The sequence below is a fragment of the Aspergillus tubingensis genome, assembly GCF_013340325.1.
Source record: "Aspergillus tubingensis WU-2223L DNA, scaffold_8, whole genome shotgun sequence".
NCBI lineage: Eukaryota > Fungi > Ascomycota > Eurotiomycetes > Eurotiales > Aspergillaceae > Aspergillus > Aspergillus tubingensis.
Window position 1 is genome coordinate 855496 of NW_023336282.1, and position 17967 is coordinate 873462.

At 51.9% G+C, this 17967-nt stretch overlaps 5 protein-coding genes across 5 annotated transcripts; 3 read left to right on the top strand and 2 right to left on the bottom strand.

Annotated features, from left to right (window-relative positions):
• Positions 1-1544: 1544 nt before the first annotated feature.
• AtWU_06625 (uncharacterized protein) lies at positions 1545-4160 on the top strand (the record flags this gene model as incomplete). The annotated part of the gene is made up of 1 exon (XM_035501734.1): positions 1545-4160. The coding sequence occupies one exon, from the start codon at positions 1545-1547 to the stop codon at positions 4158-4160; it is 2616 nt and encodes an 871-aa protein (XP_035357627.1).
• Positions 4161-5687: 1527 nt separating this feature from the next.
• On the top strand, positions 5688-8903 carry AtWU_06626 (uncharacterized protein; the record flags this gene model as incomplete). The annotated part of the gene is made up of 3 exons (XM_035501735.1): positions 5688-5750; positions 5812-6238; positions 6286-8903. The coding sequence occupies 3 exons, from the start codon at positions 5688-5690 to the stop codon at positions 8901-8903; spliced, it is 3108 nt and encodes a 1035-aa protein (XP_035357628.1).
• Positions 8904-9289: 386 nt separating this feature from the next.
• On the bottom strand, positions 9290-11636 carry AtWU_06627 (putative alpha-amylase; the record flags this gene model as incomplete). The annotated part of the gene is made up of 9 exons (XM_035501736.1): positions 9290-9979; positions 10048-10288; positions 10350-10496; positions 10546-10708; positions 10761-10989; positions 11047-11155; positions 11215-11330; positions 11385-11423; positions 11469-11636. 9 exons carry the CDS (start codon positions 11634-11636, stop codon positions 9290-9292), a joined length of 1902 nt encoding a protein of 633 aa, XP_035357629.1.
• Positions 11637-12629: 993 nt separating this feature from the next.
• On the bottom strand, positions 12630-14696 carry AtWU_06628 (multidrug resistance protein Fnx1; the record flags this gene model as incomplete). Its single annotated transcript, XM_035501737.1, has 8 exons — positions 12630-12697; positions 12752-12857; positions 12907-13729; positions 13779-13899; positions 13947-14044; positions 14103-14185; positions 14242-14378; positions 14438-14696. The coding sequence occupies 8 exons, from the start codon at positions 14694-14696 to the stop codon at positions 12630-12632; spliced, it is 1695 nt and encodes a 564-aa protein (XP_035357630.1).
• Positions 14697-16933: 2237 nt separating this feature from the next.
• Positions 16934-17910, top strand: AtWU_06629 (acylglycerol lipase; the record flags this gene model as incomplete). Its single annotated transcript, XM_035501738.1, has 2 exons — positions 16934-17008; positions 17080-17910. 2 exons carry the CDS (start codon positions 16934-16936, stop codon positions 17908-17910), a joined length of 906 nt encoding a protein of 301 aa, XP_035357631.1.
• Between the last annotated feature and the right edge of the window lie 57 nt (positions 17911-17967).

Consider the following 17967-nt stretch of genomic DNA (forward strand, 5'->3'; position numbering starts at 1 on the left):
TAAATCATGCCACTATTTATCCTACAGCGGACTATTTCAAAATTATAGATAGACCCAGAAGCAGGAAAGAGGTATACCGAAAAGCTACAAAATATAGTTCTTATTTACAATTATCTATCTTTTTGTCTCTACAGCAAGTGCATCAAGAAAAAAAAATTGCTACCGAGTATTTTCTGTGCTGCTAGCTTTTTCTATAGACTTCGACAGTTTGTTTGACTTGAAAATATGATCAGTGACTTTCTTTGACAATTTGCGCAACAATGTACTAGTAGAACTGCCTTCACTAACATAATAGATAGACAAGCATACGCTGATCTAAGTGAACGCGCTGATTAGTTGGTTAGTCAGTGTAGACTCTGACAAGATCGGCAACGATCGAAGCAGAGAATAAAAGGAATTGCGAATATATCGGTATGAGTACTGATTATCTTTGGCATTAGAGCAGCAAAGGGTGATTTTCATGATGAAACTATGTTCTCTGCTCTAAGAATACTTAATAGCTTGTCATTTGCGTAGTTGTCTCGATAGAAGAGTCCACTGATGTCCTCTGGCTAATCCTCGAATAGCAGTTACGAGGGGCTCTATCAATCCCCAAGTATAGAATTACCGTAGTGTTGAGCTCAACTATCGCGCTTCAATATAGACCAGCAGATGCTGTAGTACTGTTATCACCGTACCTACGAAGTAAACCCTATCCTATCCTTACTTTTGCTGCCAAAATCTGTTGTAATAGCCTGCTCTCGCCACTTCACCTAACCTAGGCCATAGGCCAGTGAAGTGCTCGCCAGACCCAAAGGTGAAGGCGTCTCCGTGAAAGTTGCCGAATTGACTTTTTGCGCGGCAATTCCCATTATTCGTGTTGAATTCCCGTGTGTAGTCCCGTCATTGCCCATGACGGGTGGGAACTTCCTGAGCCCTCCACGGCATTTCCCTTTGTTTTACGTAGACTCGTAGACTCACAACCAGCGGGATATAGCTTCTAGCTACTTACCTTTTAATGGAGATATCCGAGACTCACTTGCAGCGCCATACCTATATAATCTGGTGCTTCTCGCCTCTCCTCTCTCCCACTTCAATCCAGTTCTCTTCTTTCTCCCAAACCGTCACTCATTTCTCCCCCCTGTATTGCGGTGGTAAAGCCTGCCATTCACCTTCAGTAACGAAGCTGCTGACCCAGTCACCGTAGTTAACACTCACTGCCAACAGCTTCATTCACTGGACGGTCAGTCTCCTGCCCCCCCAGGACTCTCTGACCCGCCCACCATGTCTTCCCCTTCCCCCTCTCCTCTTCTCCCCTTCTTCCTCTTCCTCTTCCTCCTTCAACGAACTTTACCAAGATCCGATTCTTCTTAACTTCGTTGACACTTACAGTGTTTAGCAAAGCTTATCGCGGAATCATCTTCTTCGTATCTTCGTTAACATCTTCCTGTGCTTTTTCCAAAGTACAAACCGCTTTTTAAAGCTTCTCTTCAAGGTTTGAGCTCCAGACCTACTACCGTTAGAATCTCGTAAACAACAGACTCACGCTGTACAGCATGTTCACCATGATGTCTCCTACGGAACAAGTCCTCGTGTACGGAAGGACCCTGAACCCGGAGTACGAGTCATTAGACATGCTCGACTTGACTGCAGGACTGGACACCGTCTTCGCAGCTCTTATTCTCTTCTTTTTCGTCGCCGTAAACTGGCACACCCTCACCTCTGGCATCTCGTTCGGGGCCAAGCTGCTTGCAGCCGTTATCTCTCCCCTCGAATCTTTCGTCGCGTGCGTTGACGCGTTCAAGAGATGGATAGTTCAGAGCCAGATGGGTCGTCGCCTTTCCGACCTCCGTAACTGGTATTTCCCTGCCCGTCGTCCCATCGCCATGATCTCGCGGGTTTATGTCACAATCGTCACTTTGATGTGGACGAGTCAAGATCTTCTGACGCCCGGCTACCATGTCTTGTATGGCATGGCTGATGGTATGGGACCCGCAGGCTGGGACCACTGGGAGTACTGCCTGAACCTGGATCGTGGTTCTCCGGCAGGCCGGTGGTCCAGCAGTCGGCGGCTCCAGGGATTCCATTGTGACGGAGTCGACCTCGGCGTGGAGTTGTTTTCTGTCTGGGAAGACTACATCCCAACGTTCAGCGTTGGAGATGATATTGAACACCTCCAGATTTTCCGTTTCGTCTGTTTGGTTTTGGCCCTCGCCAGCATTCTTGCCGGGGCTGTTATCGCTATCCGTCATTCTTCTCCTGTCAAGGCCATTGAGACGCTTTGCAGCTGGACACGTTCGAAGTCCAAGAACGGTCCTGAAGATGAGGCACAGCACCAAGATACAGTGTTGCTCGAGCAAGTTGGACTTCTTTCGGCCAGGATTGGCACTTACGAAGCAATGCTGGATGAGGTACGAGGCCAGCTGGCCGCCAAAACCGAGCAGGCGAACGGACTGGAGGTGCGCTTTGACGAACTTCGGTCGAGAAATCAGATGCTGGTTGCACGTTGCGAAGAGGACAAGGTTGCCCAGCAAGAGAATCTGATCGCCGGTCTTCGTCAAGAGCTAGATCGGGTCAACTGTCGCCTCATAATGGCTAACGGAAGAGCGCGGGGGGCGCAGTACAAGTCTGACTCACGGGAGCAGACTCTCACCAACCGTGTCGCCGAGCTAGAGGAGCAGCTGGCTCGCAACAGTGATGAAGCGAATGCCAACTCTCGCGGCATTATTGAATCGCTTCAAGCAGACCTACAGACTCGGACCGATGAGCGCAACGTGACGGAGGAGGAGGGTCTCCGCAAGGATGCAGAGATCTCTAGACTCCAGGAACTACTTCTGGTTCAGGAGCAGCAGTCTTACGAGCGGGCGAGGGAACTCAGCAACGTCGAAGACCAGCTTTCCAAGCAAGAAGTTGTGATCCTGGAACTGGGCGCAAAAGTCCGGGCCTACGAGGCAGCACCCCAGGTGCAGGCCACGGAGCCTAACGCCGCAGAGATCCGTGACCTGGAAGAAAAGCTTCGGTTTTTCCAGGCACAGTGTCACACGCAAGCAGCACAACTCGGAACCGCGGAGGTCCAAGTGAATGCCCTGCAGGCCCAGCTCGCGGGACACTCCCCCGTGCTGGAGCAGCTCCGGATCGCAGAGGCCGAGCACGTAAAGCTGGAGGCAGAGGGTCGCGCAAAGCAAGAAGAGATCGACTTCATGTTGCAACAGTACGACACACTCTTTGCCGAGCATTTCGAGCTTACTGGACAGCATAAGAACCTTTCTGAACAGCATGAGAAGCTGCAGAGTGCGTTCAAAGGGGACGATGCTGCCCAGGAAATCCTGGGGCTGCGGGCCGAGATCGAGTCTCTGAAATCTGCGTTGGATAGGAACAGCGCGGCCCAGGAAACTCTGAATCTCCGGGTGGAGGTCAACGCGGTGAAGGCGGTCGCCGAAGAGAAGGTGAGGGAAGCCGAGGCGAAGGCGACAGAAGCCGAGCAGAAGATGATGGAGGCTGAGGGGGTCGCGAATTTTCTCCGGCAAGCCGACGAAGGGCATCGCAAGACAATGAAAAGCCTCAAAGATGCCTACGATAAGGAGGTGGAGAGATACGATGACGAGGTCGCGGCGGAACGTGCGGCTGCCGACGAGGCTCGGAAGCAGGTGAAGGGCCTGGAGGAGGAACTCAAGGAGATGTCGCGGCAAGTCGGCATGGCCTCCAGGGATGCTCAGCGTTTCCGGGAGCAGAAGGAGGGCACCGAGGCGGAGAGGGACAAGCTCACGGGCGTCAATGACGTCCTTGAGCACCGTCTGAAGTTTTGGGAGAACAGGGAGAGTATGCAAACGATCCCCAAGCGCCGTACGGGCGACTTGGGGTCTCTTGCGACGGCTCTGGACGAGGCCAGGGTCGAAATCTCCAGGCAGCAGACCGAGATCAACGATCTGCGTGCCAAACTCCAAGCTCAGACGGAGTCCGCCGCCTCAGCCGCTTCTGCTCCCTCCGACCAGGCCCTTCAAGACAGCGTCAACCGTTTGCGACATGCCATGGAGGTCGAGAAAAGACAGCGAACCGAGGACCAGGTTCGCTGGGGCCGGCAGGTCCAAGAGTTGCAGCAGGAAAACCAGCGGCTGCGGGTTTCCATCTCCAGCGCCAGCCTGGGTCGCGGCCGCGGTCGTGGTCGTGGCCGAGGTGGTTGACGCTGTCGCCTGTCTTCCGGGCCTTCAAGCCCCATCATCTTCGAAATGGCTTCCCTGGTGTGAGAGTGAGTGAGTGAGTGGAGGAGGGTGGGGGAGAGAGAGAAAGATACTAATGACAATTGAACTCAAAAGGACACTCTGACTTGCGACCGGCCTCGCCAGGATTTCGGCATGAAAAGCTCGGGATACTGGCAGCCTGCTATATACAGGCTACTACTACTACTACTACTACTACTACTACTACTACTCCTCAACAGGCAGGGCAATGATCGGATGTCAATCATCATCGACAGGGACACAAGGAACGATCGACAAACCAGAATATGGTAATAAGGCAAAGCAATTGGAAAGTCTAAACCGGGTGGAGGTGTTCGTGAGATGGCCACTCGGTATAGAGGGAGTGAGTTGTTAGATAGTCAATCAGTCACAGTGGAAGCGAAAGGTGTGGATCACGGGGTCAGTCGGGGAAAAGGTCCGTGACTGGCAGCGATAACGGTTTCCCTTCCCTTTTCATCCTCTTCAACAGTTCAACTTCATCCCACAAGAACCACAATTTCAACGGCCGGCTGGCATTAATTTGGGGGCACCTGCGTGCGGGAGAGGAGAGGATCCTATCAGATCCACGCTGCGAGTAAGTACTTATCCTTCTTGGATCATAGCCAATGGATTGGGAAATTGATCCGAACTAACACTCAATAGTGGCCAGTAGTTCTCAACAAGCGCCGCGCTGTTTCATTCCCTCCCTTCCGTGCGTGTTTCACCTTGGGCCACCAAACCATGGGCGACCCCGTTCTTCATTCCACCAATTCCACCAATTGCTCCACATTCTTCCATGCAAGCCCCCCCTCCATTATCATACAATCCCGCCAACTCTCTTTTTTTCTCGCGTGGATTGCTCGGCTTCTGACCCTCAAGGGGTTCGCCTTTTCCCTGTGAACTGTCGTTCGTTTCTACTCCAAATTACCTCGTCTTTCCTTATTCCCATTGTGGCCGATATTTCGTCTCTTTCTCTGTCTCTCTCTCTCTCCCTCTCTCCTGTGCTTATCAGCAATTGCGATCGGTGTTGTAACCGCAGCAGCACGCGCCAGGACCCCCCTTCCCCTATCTTGGCACGTTCGCCCTACCCACTGAAGCTAGCCGCCAACGTCGCAGTTCAAGCGTCACCATAATCTTTTACAACACTTCAATGGCTATTCAGAATGGGTCCGCAGTGATTGACAGGTCGCTCGTTTGACCTCGGACTCCAGCAATCTCTCAGCGGTTATGCGCGATTGTTGTCGATAGTCGCTGGCCGTACTGCTGACGCTTTCCTCTCTTTCCTTGGCGCGGTCTCGTACATAACAATTTCGAGATCCTGGCTTCCTCTCACTCTCACACTACACTCTCACTCTTTAATCTTCGCTCTCGTTGCGACTTCGACTTCGCCCGGCTGGACCGACGAAGCATCACTCTTTTTCCCATTGAGACTGTCTCCCTTCACCTTCTTTTATCTCATTGTGTACTGGCGACACCGGATTGGTTATCGGCATGTTTTGTTCTGGAGACAGGGAGAAAGGGCCTGTGGCCTTGGAGGAACAGTGGGATTACATTGTGAGCTCTATTCCTGGATTGGTCCTCCCATGGAAATGCCGCTGACGCTGACTGTTCACAGAACCTCGATGACTTCAAATCAGAGTCCTGTCTATCCCCGTTCTCATACTTCTTTCTCTACGTCTTCCTTCTTATCTCCATAGCCGTGTACGGAGTCGACACCTTTACCGCCGTCAATCTTCTTGCTTTCTCACGATGGGCGGGCCAAATTGAGCCTGCGATTCCTTTCAAAATATCGCGATGGATCTTCGCAGTTTGCATCATCATCTCTTTCGCCCTCTTGATCTACCGATGGTTGCGCGCCATTCGTGCAATCCGCTCCGGGAGTATCGCTCAGAGCTACCTCGACTCTCTCGCTGTGCGCGTTCAAAGTATTCGAATGGGAAGCAACGGTCGCGGTTGGAGGCGATTCCTCGTGTTCGGCGAGTTAACCAAAAGTAAGAAGGGCGCTGAATACGTCGCCCTCTTCGCATACTTTGCTTTTGAATGTAAGTTCACCACTGCCCTTCTTGCACACACATGTTGACCTATCTAGCTTGGCTGAGCACTCTTTTTGCCGACGGCCCACGACAAGTCGTTAACGCTATTACCCTATACTCAGTGATGCAAATGGACCTTCTTCCCGGAGGCAGCAACACAACCGACGAGGGCGGGTCCGGAGCTTCGCAATTCTTTGACAACATGAAGGTGCTGGCGGAGGATAACACCGAACGTGCGGTTGTCCTGATCGGAATGCTATTTACCTTGGTCATATGGGTCTTGTCAATGCTCAAATTGATCCTGGCTGTCGTACTCTACCTTATCTTTCTCTTCCACCATATCCCTTCGGAGGATGGGTCATTGAAGGCTTATTGCAAACGAAAAATTAACAGCCGGCTCACTCGTATTGTCCGGAGGAAAGTCAACAAAGCTTTGGCTAAAGGCGTGGCCTTGCAAGATCGGAAACCGACCAATCCAAACATGGGTCTAGACAAACGGCCTACTCTTCCCTCACTGGGTGCTGGCGATGATGACAAGACACCTGTTGTCACCACGATCTCGCGCACTACCACACAAACCACTCTCCCGGCTTACTCTTCACGTCCTGGGACAGCTGCTCCGGATCGCAATCCCACCTTGCCAGATGTTGGCGCATTCAATGATAAACCTGGATTGAGCCGAACAATGACCGAATCTTCAGCATATTCCGATGCGGCTTCGTTGTCAGGAAGCACCGCGGTGTCAGCGTACAGCCCACTGGATCGACATGGTACGCCGGCGCCACCAGTGCCACCAGTGCCACCACTTCCGAAGCACGGCCCTGCCCCGATGCCACGCTCCCAGACTCCAAGGATGCCACAGAATTTTAACCAAGCGCCTGCGCAACCGGGATACAATAGTCCAATGGAGCGGTCATCACCGGCGCCATCTATGCCGCGCACCCAGACACCGATGTCACGTTCAGAATTCACCCCAGCGCCTCGTCTGCCCGGTCAGCAGCCGGGACCCGTACCGCGTTTGCAGACTCCAGTATCGCGGCAAGGGTTTACACCCACACCTTCAGCTCCTGGATACGGCCCGATTGACAGGGCGTCGCCAGCGCCACAAATGCCACGAACACAAACACCCGTTTCAAACTACACCTCAGGCCCAGGGTACAGCCAGGTTGACCATGCCTCGCCGGCACCGCAAGTTTTCCGCAACCAAACACCCGTGTCACGTTCCAATTTTACACCAGCTCCTGGATATGGGCCAAACGTCCCCGGAACACGAGGTCCTGGCGAAGGGTACAGGCCATTTGAAACATACCAACCTCAACACGATCCTTATGGTCCTCCATCTAGCACTCCTTTCCGTCCATACAGTCCGGCAATTGATCCAAACACTCGTTCTCTAACTCCCGCGTCTGCCTTCCCTGGTGAAAGAGCAGCAGCCCGAACATTCTCACCCTTCAACCAGCCTGGCGCAGCTCCCTATCCAGCTCAAGAAAACGAATACCCGCTACGGTCGTTCAGTCCTGCTACTTCTAATGGCCTTCGCTCACAAGACGCTGCCCCCGCCGACGCACTGGGCAGGACGTTCTCACCAGTCAATGCAGCCAATGGAGACGGCTATGTGGCGTTTAGTCCTGTAGCCAATGCGTCACCCTCGCCTTTTGCTAGCCACGCCATTTCCGCACACGATGGATACAGCCATGAATCCAGCTATGATCATCCGGAACCTCAGGACTATGACATGCCACACAGCTCCTATAACTCACATGAAGAGCCTGGGAGTGGTTATGTGGCATTCAGTCCTGCAGCCAATGCGCCGCGCTCGCCCTTTGCTGGCGACGCAATTTCGGCACACCACGAAGCCAACCATGAACATCTAGATCACCTGGACCATGCCATGCCACATGACTATAGCTCGCACGAAGAGCCTGAGAGTGGCTATGCTGCATTCAATCCCGCTGCTAAACTATCGTCCTCCGACCTAAACCATGCTTCTCCATTCGAAGATCATGACGAATCGCATATCGATGCCGCCCATGAGTCCACAGGAAGACCAATTTCGGAGTCCCACGACACGTCGCAACAGAATCATAACTATGTTGCTTACACACCTTCCGCTGGAAATGAGGCCCCTCTCGAGGGACATGCTGAGCCGCATGAGAACGTCGAAATGCATACCGGCGCTGACGTGGCGGACAACTCGTACGAACACCGTGTGTCCCACTACAACCATGATAATCCTACCACTTCGTCCAGGAAGTCGTCCGAGTCCGAAACTTCTTCACAAGGACACCACGAACACGCGACTGCAGAGCAGATGCATGGATTAGAGGTCAGGCCTGTTTCTCCGCTGAGCTTGGGCGACTTGACGCATGCCAATGATGGCTTTGCAACTTTCCACCCCTCCGTCACCTCGCCTACGCGAACTGAGACCGAACATAATTCAAATTACCACACACAAACAAGTGCGACTGTCGAGAACCCATTTGAGAACTCCAACCGCCAAGAAACAAGACCCTCAGAAGGGTACAGGGCCTTTAGTCCTTCCGTGAGATCACCCGCTACACCCACGCTTCCAAACATCGCGCCATATGAACATCATGGCCAATCACCAGCAAGGACAATGTCCCCTCAAGGCGAGACTTCACACGTGAAGCCATATCGGCCGGATTACATCTAAGTTATTCTCTTTCGTTCACTAGCTGGACTTCTTCATGATAGTAGGAGAGCTGGCTGTACTTTCTGTTACGATTGCATTCTACCAACGAGCAAATGCTCACGAGTTGTTAAATACCCTTTGTTTCCCCAATCTTCATGTTCTTAACGTCTTGTATCTCCAGTTGGGTACTCTAATCAGAGACCACCCAGGAGATTTTCTTCAAGCCTATGGCTAATTGACTTTGTACATACCCAGATGAGTTATCTCACATACAATGTTAACTCACTTACCCATCTGAATCACAACCAAAGTAAACAAGTAGATTCCATTACACAACCCACCACAACCCCATGCCAACCAAACCTACATACATACATACATCCCCTCCCAACCCCACAAAGTAGAATCTACCTCCACGTATCAACCACCGTCTCCCCACTCCCACACTCCGGCACAGTATACTCCCTATTCGGATCACTTTCCCAAGTCACACTCCCATCCTCCTCGACCTTAATAAACTTATACTCGAAGGTCGTCCCCACCGGCAACGACACAGTAACATACCATTCAGGATTACTCGAGGTATAATCATCCGCAGACAACTTCACCGCATCGCTCGTATCCCACTCCCCGAGCTGGGAGATAGATCCGCTCAGGTAGATTTCTTCGCCGTAGGTGGTGGTGACTAGTTCTTCGAAGGTGATGGGGAGGGTGGTGGATGTTGCGGTGCATGATGATGAAGTAGTAGTAGAAGAAGAGGAGGTGGCTTTGGATGTGGATGTGGAGGTAGCTGCAGTTGTGGTTGTGCTACCACTTCCCCCGCAAAGCGAAGAACTATCAACCACCGAAGCAGGCAGAAGAACCCTGGGTAATCCCGAAGCCATCGGAACAGGGATATCCCCGTTCGAGTCCACCGTCACAGACGTGCATGTGTACGCTTCGATGAGCTCCGTGCCGGACGTGTAGCCACTTCCGCTGAGGGAGAGGGTGTAGCTGCTTCCGGAGGAGCCTTTGTTTGAGAGGACGGTGATGACCTGGCTGCCTGAGGTGCCTTTGCGCATGGCGATGGTGTTGCTGTCTGTGTAGATTGGGTCGTTCTATTGCAGTTTTAGATTTGTGTTAGAATGGGAGTTGAGTTGTGGGTGGGGGAGGGGAAAGGGCATACCGCGTAAGTAATGTAGTCTGAGTCCGCTGAGATAGCTAGTTTGCGGATCGCGTTCGTGGTAGCTATCCAGGTGTAGAGCTCCGCGGAGGTATCGTAGCCTGATAGCCAGGTCGCTTCGCGGTTGTAGGGCACGTCGCCGCCGGAGTAGTGCTGCTCTTCGCCGGCGTAGACGATGGGGATGCCGTCGGAGAGGAAGATGTAGCTGAGGACGTTTTTGGCTTGGGAGTAGTCGGATGTGTAGCTTCGCTTCGTTAGTAGGGGTTATTGTGAAAGGGGAGAGGGAGGGAAGGAAAGGGACATACGAGGCGAAACGGGGATTGTCGTGGTTCTCGATAAAGTTGCCGAGGAGCGTCGGATCGGAGCAGTCGCTGGCGACGGACTTGATCATGTTGTAGAGGTCGCTGATGCTGCCGCTGGAGGATTCAAAGGCGTAGAGAAGTTGCCAGTAGCTGCTTGAGTTAGTGATGGTTTGGAAAAGGTCGAAAAGGGGGGATGTACATGGGGTAGTTGAGAACGCCATCTAGATAGTCTTGGTATGGGCAGTCGAGAGCAGGGTTGCCGTTGTCGACTTCACCGACGCAGTAGACTCCTGCTGCTTCTTGGTAGCCCGGGAAGAAGTCTGGTTCGACTTCGAGGACACTGTCGATGCGGAGGCCGTCGACTGAGGTTTTATTAGTATGTGGCTTGGGTTTTTTTTTGGTTTGGGGTCGCACCTGAGTAATTGGATACAAGGTCGGCTACCCAGTCATACCAGATTGTTCTCACGGCGGTTTCGGTGGTGTTCAAGTCGGGCAGAGACACGATGGTGTCACCCTCCCAACAATCTTGAACCATGGTCAAATTGTCCCAATCCGTGATGAGGCAGTATGGGTGGAAGTAGGAAGAGGAGTCGAAGGGGTCGAAGACGCTGTAATCCACATCGTTGCCGTTGCCTGCGTAGCCCTGGTACAGTCATCGTCAGTATTAAGTTGACTGATATAGAGGTAAAGCAGCACTTACCATGTGGTTGGGAACAACATCGACCATGAGGTACATACCACGGGCGTGAAGAGCATCCGAGAGGGACTTCAGGTCATCGGCAGTGCCGAAGTTGGAGTTCACATCGTATCTGCCAAGTCAGCTGCAGTCTGCAAGTAAGCATACAATATGGATACAATGAGAGCATACATCTTCTGCTGCCAGTATCCATGGTAGGCTTCACCGTCCGAAGTATCCTGGGGCAGCTGCTCAGTGATAGGCGAGATCCAGATAGCTGTGAATCCCATGCCCTGGATATAGTCCAGCTGCAGCAGTAGTCAGAAGCGCCTAGCTTAGATGGGATGAATTGAGATACAAACATGGTTGATGATTCCTTGCCAACTTCCGCCACAATAGATCTATCCCAGTCAGTATATAAATATGAAAGAACTGCAATACCATACTTGGTCACCCGTATCGCACGTAGCTGTAGTCGAATTGTCCGCCCTACCGAACCGATCCGTCAAAAGGAAGTAGATGGATTGAGTGCGCCATTCTGCAGCTGAAAGCCCAAGGGCCAGCTTCCCAAGGAGGGACACAGAAAGGGCAAGGGTTGGAGTCGACACCCTCATAGCTGTGTATTAATGTCCGACGAAGCGACAGAAAGTGTCCCAAGCACAGCCTGACTATCCGAGAACTCTGTTCCCGATAACCATTCTTAAATATTCCCTTCAGCATGGCCCCAATTCCCTGAGCACCTTGCAAGGCAGATCAACCCACCTACTACCTTTCTGATCACATCTGATGCTTGATGGATGCCAAGTGAAGCCGGCAATTAATCCATCAGCCAGGAACGGGCGTATACACAGTCTCTCATTGGTCAGAACTCCGATCAGTTCGGGGGCCAGGATTTAACCCTGGTCCCCTTAATTGTTGCAGAACAACAAATCTCCGACACGGACTACTCACTGTTAGCTAAATACGCCCCCTTAATGGGAGAAAGAATCAAGGCCAAACCTTGTTCTGACTCGTGGAGGATGCGACGGATTTCTCGGGCGGTGATATGCCGGGTGAACAGGGTAAGCTGCAGGTTACCCGTTAGGGCGCCTCGCTTGGCGAAGCGAGATGAATTCCTGCAGACTACCCGGGTCGACGCCATAGGGCCCTATGGGTGCGGAGAAGATAGATTAAACTTGTATGTACGAAAAGTCAAAGCCCGTCCCATGTTGCACTCGAGCTGCAAGGTGATGGAGCGTTCAGCGGGATATCCTGGCCGGTGGCTTAAGCGGACAGTATTATTTACCGCATGCCCAGGCCGAGAAACTATATTAACCGAAAGCTCGCGTGATTGTGAATATCACATGCATTTATTTCAAAGAGCCGTTCGCTGATTCCAGTCACCCATCCGACCGGAGTAGGGCCTCAGCGCATCCCATACTGCTTGCGAGACTGCGGGAGAGATACGCGCGGCTTGGCTGAAGCGCTGACACATGCGCGATTTATAGTTCAGAACTTAATCAAAAGAAAGGTTATATTGCAGAAATAGTTGTCTATAATTCTTCTTCTATCGAATGCCAGCCTCGATGAAGCAAATTGCAGCTCTCGGATATTCCCTGCCGTGGTTATTACAACTGGTGTTTTCGGACCGTCCATGCAAGGATCGATCCTAGAAGTGAAAGGACGAGGGAAAATACTAGCAAATTGTCAATAAGGAGGTATGGGGAATATACCAAATTATACAACTTACGATAAGTGTAGCGGAGACCAGCCACATATCCTTTTACCACTACATCTCGGACATGACCCTGCAAGCCATTGATATAGCTCGTATCGGACAGTGCGCGCTCGATGATCTTCGAAAACCGTCAGTAAATACCTGCAGAAAGGAGAGGAGATACACACCTTCTTGGCCCCCGGGCCAGTCAGATGCTGTTCCATCTGGCGCTTGAAAACAGTCCCCAGCAGACTGTTGGTGACAGTCACACCAGCCGTCATGGCGAAGCTGAAGAGTAGGAAATACCCTCCTGTCGCCATGGCCACTTCCTGCGGCATCAAAAACGCCGTCATACTGACGAAAGCAGCCGCCGAGCAGAAACCAGTACCCATACCACCGGGAATAATGTACAAAGACTCCCAGAATCCAGTGTGACCGTTCCAACGGAGGAAAAGGAGTAGATAGGCGATAGACGCAACGAGACCGGCAAGAATCAAGAGGACCTTGAACTGGCCGGTTCGACGAATGAAGGCTCCAGCGATCAAACCTCCAAGCGTGTTCCCGATCACGGCGGGAACTAGATGCCCTCCAGCTACGGTGGCTGAGGCTTTCGATGTCACCTGAAAATATAGCGGCACGGAGAACATCATTCCAACTTGGGCGGTGATCTGCAGCGATCCGATCAGATAACTGGGCGTCACATTCGGCTTCCGCAGCATGCGAAGTTCGAAGATCGGCTCGGGGGCTACGTAGAGTTCAACAAGAACGAAGGCGACGAATGCTGACAGACTGAGAGTTGCGAGGATCGCCGTCGACAGTGATGCCCATGCGAAGGACTGTCCCGCTTGGTCCATAATAACTGTGATTGTGATAATACCAGTGGCGAGAAGAAACGTTCCAAGAAAGTCGACACGGCGGATGCTCTTCTCAGTGACTGGATGGGCAAGCTTGAGTTTCCATACCACCAACAAAGCTGCCATAGCGGCCAAGGGCCCCTGGATTATAAACGACCTTAACCGCAAGTTAGCGAGAGAAGCGGCTACAGAGGCGCAAAGCATACCATCTCCATCCGATTGTATCGGTTAGCCATCCGCCCACTGGGCCTCCTGCGCTACGACCCAGAGTCATTGCGATGTTGATGTACGCCCGCCAATGGGCAACATCCCGTCGGGGAACAATATCTGCCCAGGTTCAGTGACGTTCATCAAGCTAGTAGCGGATAGCCTACCTGTGATAATGATAGATCCCATCGCCATTATTCCAGCGCCCCCAATTCCGCTGATTGCACGTCCCAAAATGACAGTTGCCATATCCGGACCAATGCCGCTAGGGAACCAGCTGTCAGCACGATCCAGAAAGCCAAGGTCAAAATGAAGTAGCCTACCTGATAACACATCCCACGCCGAAGAGAAAATACGCCCAAAGTAGCAGTGGCTTGCGACCGTAGATGTCACTCAGCTTCCCGTACTATATTGTCACCGTCAGTATATCCCGACCTTCCCAGACATTGTGTGATAGCTGACCATCGGTTGAGCAGCGCATAATCCCAAGGTGTACGCCGTTGACAGCCAACTCGCATCGCGCAGTCGATTGAACTCGGAAGAGATTCTGCCTGTTGCCGCCATGACTAGTGTTGCGTCCGCGTTGGAGATGAATTCACCTAGACGATGGTCAGTCTGACTGAGAAGAAAGCCTAACAAGACGGTGAACCCAAAATACCCAGCAACAACACGCCAATCACGGTACTTATACTGGTCAAAGCCGTCACATTTTTCCCAGGCGACTCGGGTGGATTGATCAACGGCTGTTCCTCATCGCTACCATGGCTGCTGTGCACGTCGCTAGTGAGCCCTTTTGTTATGCTGCTGTAGTCCGTGGTGTTTGCGCTAGGAGTCGCATGCTGCGCCGAAGTATTCAGGGGTGTTCTTTCATCGATGTTCGCGTCCAGCGGATCTGGACTAGAAGCTGAGACGGCCATTATATCCGGGATCTCTGGCGTGTTCGAGGAGGGGTGTTGAGAACGTCACAAAGCCGGGAGATGAAACCTTGCGTCGGCAGCATGAAAGATCGGTGAGAGATAGAGTTACGGGCAGCAGGAGCTGATATGTTTTCTTTTCCCGGACCCTGCTTCGGCTGCGGGAAAAGAAATAATCTGTCCACGCAGTCATCCATTCCGATATTTCCGCTTATCTGGGGAATCTGGACCCTCCAGGAGCGAGTTCGATGCATCAGTATTGGCTGGTGACAGTGTCACTCAGAGAATAAGCGATGACACCATCGGGGGCAGATATACGATCGAGGGCTGCTAAACCGCATCAGGGAAAGCGAGTGCACGGATGGGTCAAGAGACTGGGGCCATTATAGGGGAAGAAGCAGAAGCGCAAATGAAGTGGTGGAAGAACCAAAGTTGAGCTCATTGAAGTGGAGCAGCACGCCATGGCTGCTCCCGATGGCGAACCCATGGTGGGTGGGTGGCCTTAGCGCCTTGGGGGTCAGGGACACCCGACATTCGGCTGTCAGTCATTCAACTCGACCTTGGAAGCATGTCAAAACAAGGTTATAAGCTTGAATATGAGAAGAAGTAAGTAATTGTCCGGAAACCCCGGGGAAAGTTGGAGGTGCGACCGATGGCGACATTTCGCTCTGATCACGTGAGTATATGTGCTACCAGATTATCCACTGAAGCATTTTACCCTACCTTATTGATTAGTATCGCTAAATGATGGTCTCTTTGGCTTGTGCTATCGCATCTGTACCAAAGGAGCTTTGTCAAGGTTATCCTGGAATGGAATGTCACGTCAATGCATTTCTCGCTGCATACCCCTAGTTTACTCTCATCAGCCGGTCCGCGCTTATACCAAAGTGAGGTGGTCTGTGACCTCCTCATGCGTGTCATTATCAGCAAATAAAGAACGACCTGAAACCAGATTTGATGCCATATTACAGCCTTATCATTTACAGGCTCTATATTGGTTGTTAAAAAGTATTTTCGTAAGACCAAGCCGATTTGTTGGCTGGGACGAGCTCTCTAGTTTGGCCGTAGTCACCTTCCCTAGTAGAAGAGAATCGACTAAGCAAATCATTCATCATGACAAACTGCTTTATTGGTAACACCCAATAAGCTCGTCTGCGACAGTTCAGCTGGATCAGTTCGACATACCTTGCCCAGACCTGGAAGAAAAAAGTTCGATAACATTGAGTTATAGTCCACATTGCATTTGCTGGATCGTCTACCGAGATTCTGACTTGGCCAGGTTGTTGATCTGTCCCCTTATCTGTTTCGGGTGGAGAAACCTTATCTCTTCATAGATACTCGTGACTTCAGCTGGACTTTCAAAGAACATAAGTCCATAAAGCAGGATGACGGCAACGCTATAGGCTCGCAGCCCATGGGCCCCGGATGGGAGGTGATATACGGTCCGTTAAGTGAAAAGTAGATCCAGAACATCATCCACTAAGGATGATGGGCAGAGGCACTATAGCTGAGAAATGGTATAATATTGTAATGTACTCAATTGAGTCCTTGGACAACATGAGAGTTATTGAAGAGGAGTTCCTAGACGTATCGCTTAACGGAGTCCATGAGCTGTTGGTCGTAGCATTCGAGAAACAAAATGGCGCTGAGTCAGTGCTCTCAAAATCTTGCCAGGAACCTCTGAAAGAACCGTCTGTGGCATGTGCATGATAAACCGACTTATGGCCAAGGCGATGCCCAGATGCTCGTCGATCTCTGGAGCGTAACAGATGGATCTCTGATTCGGATTTTGTGCAGGGAGTTGACCCACCCAGTACCCGCCAGCTTGTTATACGTATTGGGTGCTGACGCAGCAGTTATTAGTAGGCAGTGTTAACTAACTATAGCCTGTTTCCGTTGACACAAGGAGATAGGCTAGTCTATTTATGACTTCACAGGGTGTCATCTGCTTGGGATTCAACGAAGCTGCTATGCAACATCTTGGATTGACTGGCGAAAGACGATGGACGGCGTGGAGGGCGGGCGCCTCAGGCGACCAGATGGCATTCTTGGCAGCGTCTGAGCCCACGCGTCCATCTCTTGCCTTTTTCCTTTCACCTCCAGTCCTTCAGCCGAGGTCTTTAACCTTACAACTATCAACTTCGTACGACATCCCTTCACATCCCTTCACATCCCTTCATTCACCACCTTGACTTACATCAACCTTCCCATCTCGTCTCAACATCACCTCTCATTGTAAAATGGCAGACATCACGATAACAGAGAGCGAGTTTAAACTCGCGGACGGAACCGTCCTCTACCAGAAGACCTGGTCGGTAAGGGCACACACCCTCAATCACATGTCAAACATCCCATTAAGTCACCGACATCCTAACCTTTACACCAGCCCGCTGCCCCCAAGGCCAAACTAGTACATTTTCATGGCTTCAGCGACCACATCAACAGCTACAATAACTTCTTCCCCTTGCTAGCACGCCGTGGTATCTATTGCACAGGTATCGACGAGCGTGGCTGGGGCCGATCGGCCCCGAAAAAGTCCGACCGGGGAAACACAGGGCCTACCTCCTTGGTCCTGGCTGACATGGCCGCCGTCATCAAGGACCAGCAGACCAACGTCTTCCCTGAGCTCCCCTTGTTCATCAACGGTCACTCCATGGGTGGTGGATTGGTGGCTACCCTTGCCTCGACCAAGGAGTATCAGCCGCTGGTGTCCTCACTTCGCGGGATTATGCTTTCGGCTCCGTTGATGGGTCTTACTCCCGAACAGACTCCTAGCTGGATCACGGTATTCGTGGGCCGGCTGGCAGGCAAGCTTCTACCCCGCTTTCAGCTCGTGGAGAAAATGCGGGTGGAGACGCTGGTGCGCGATCCCGCAGTGCAGAAGAGCCTTGCAGAGGACCCGTTGAACCATGCCACGGGCACACTCGAGATGTTTGCCAATATGCTGGACCGTATGATGGAGCTGGACCAGGGCAAGTTGACCCTTGTTGACGGAGTACAGTCGGTCTTCCTCGCCCACGGAACTGGGGATAACTGCACTAGTTATGATGCGAGTAAGAGATGGTTTGAGCGCGAGACGGCTCGTTTCCCTGAAACGGCGAAGATGCACAAGTCCTACGACGGATGGAGCCATGTTTTGCATGCCGATCTGCCGGAGACTTACCCTATTTATGCGGAGGATATGGCTACCTGGATCCTTGAAAAGTCTGAGGCCTAGCCACTCACTTCTTAGAAGAGGGAGTACATACCTCCATACGCGGGGCGCTGCCAATTG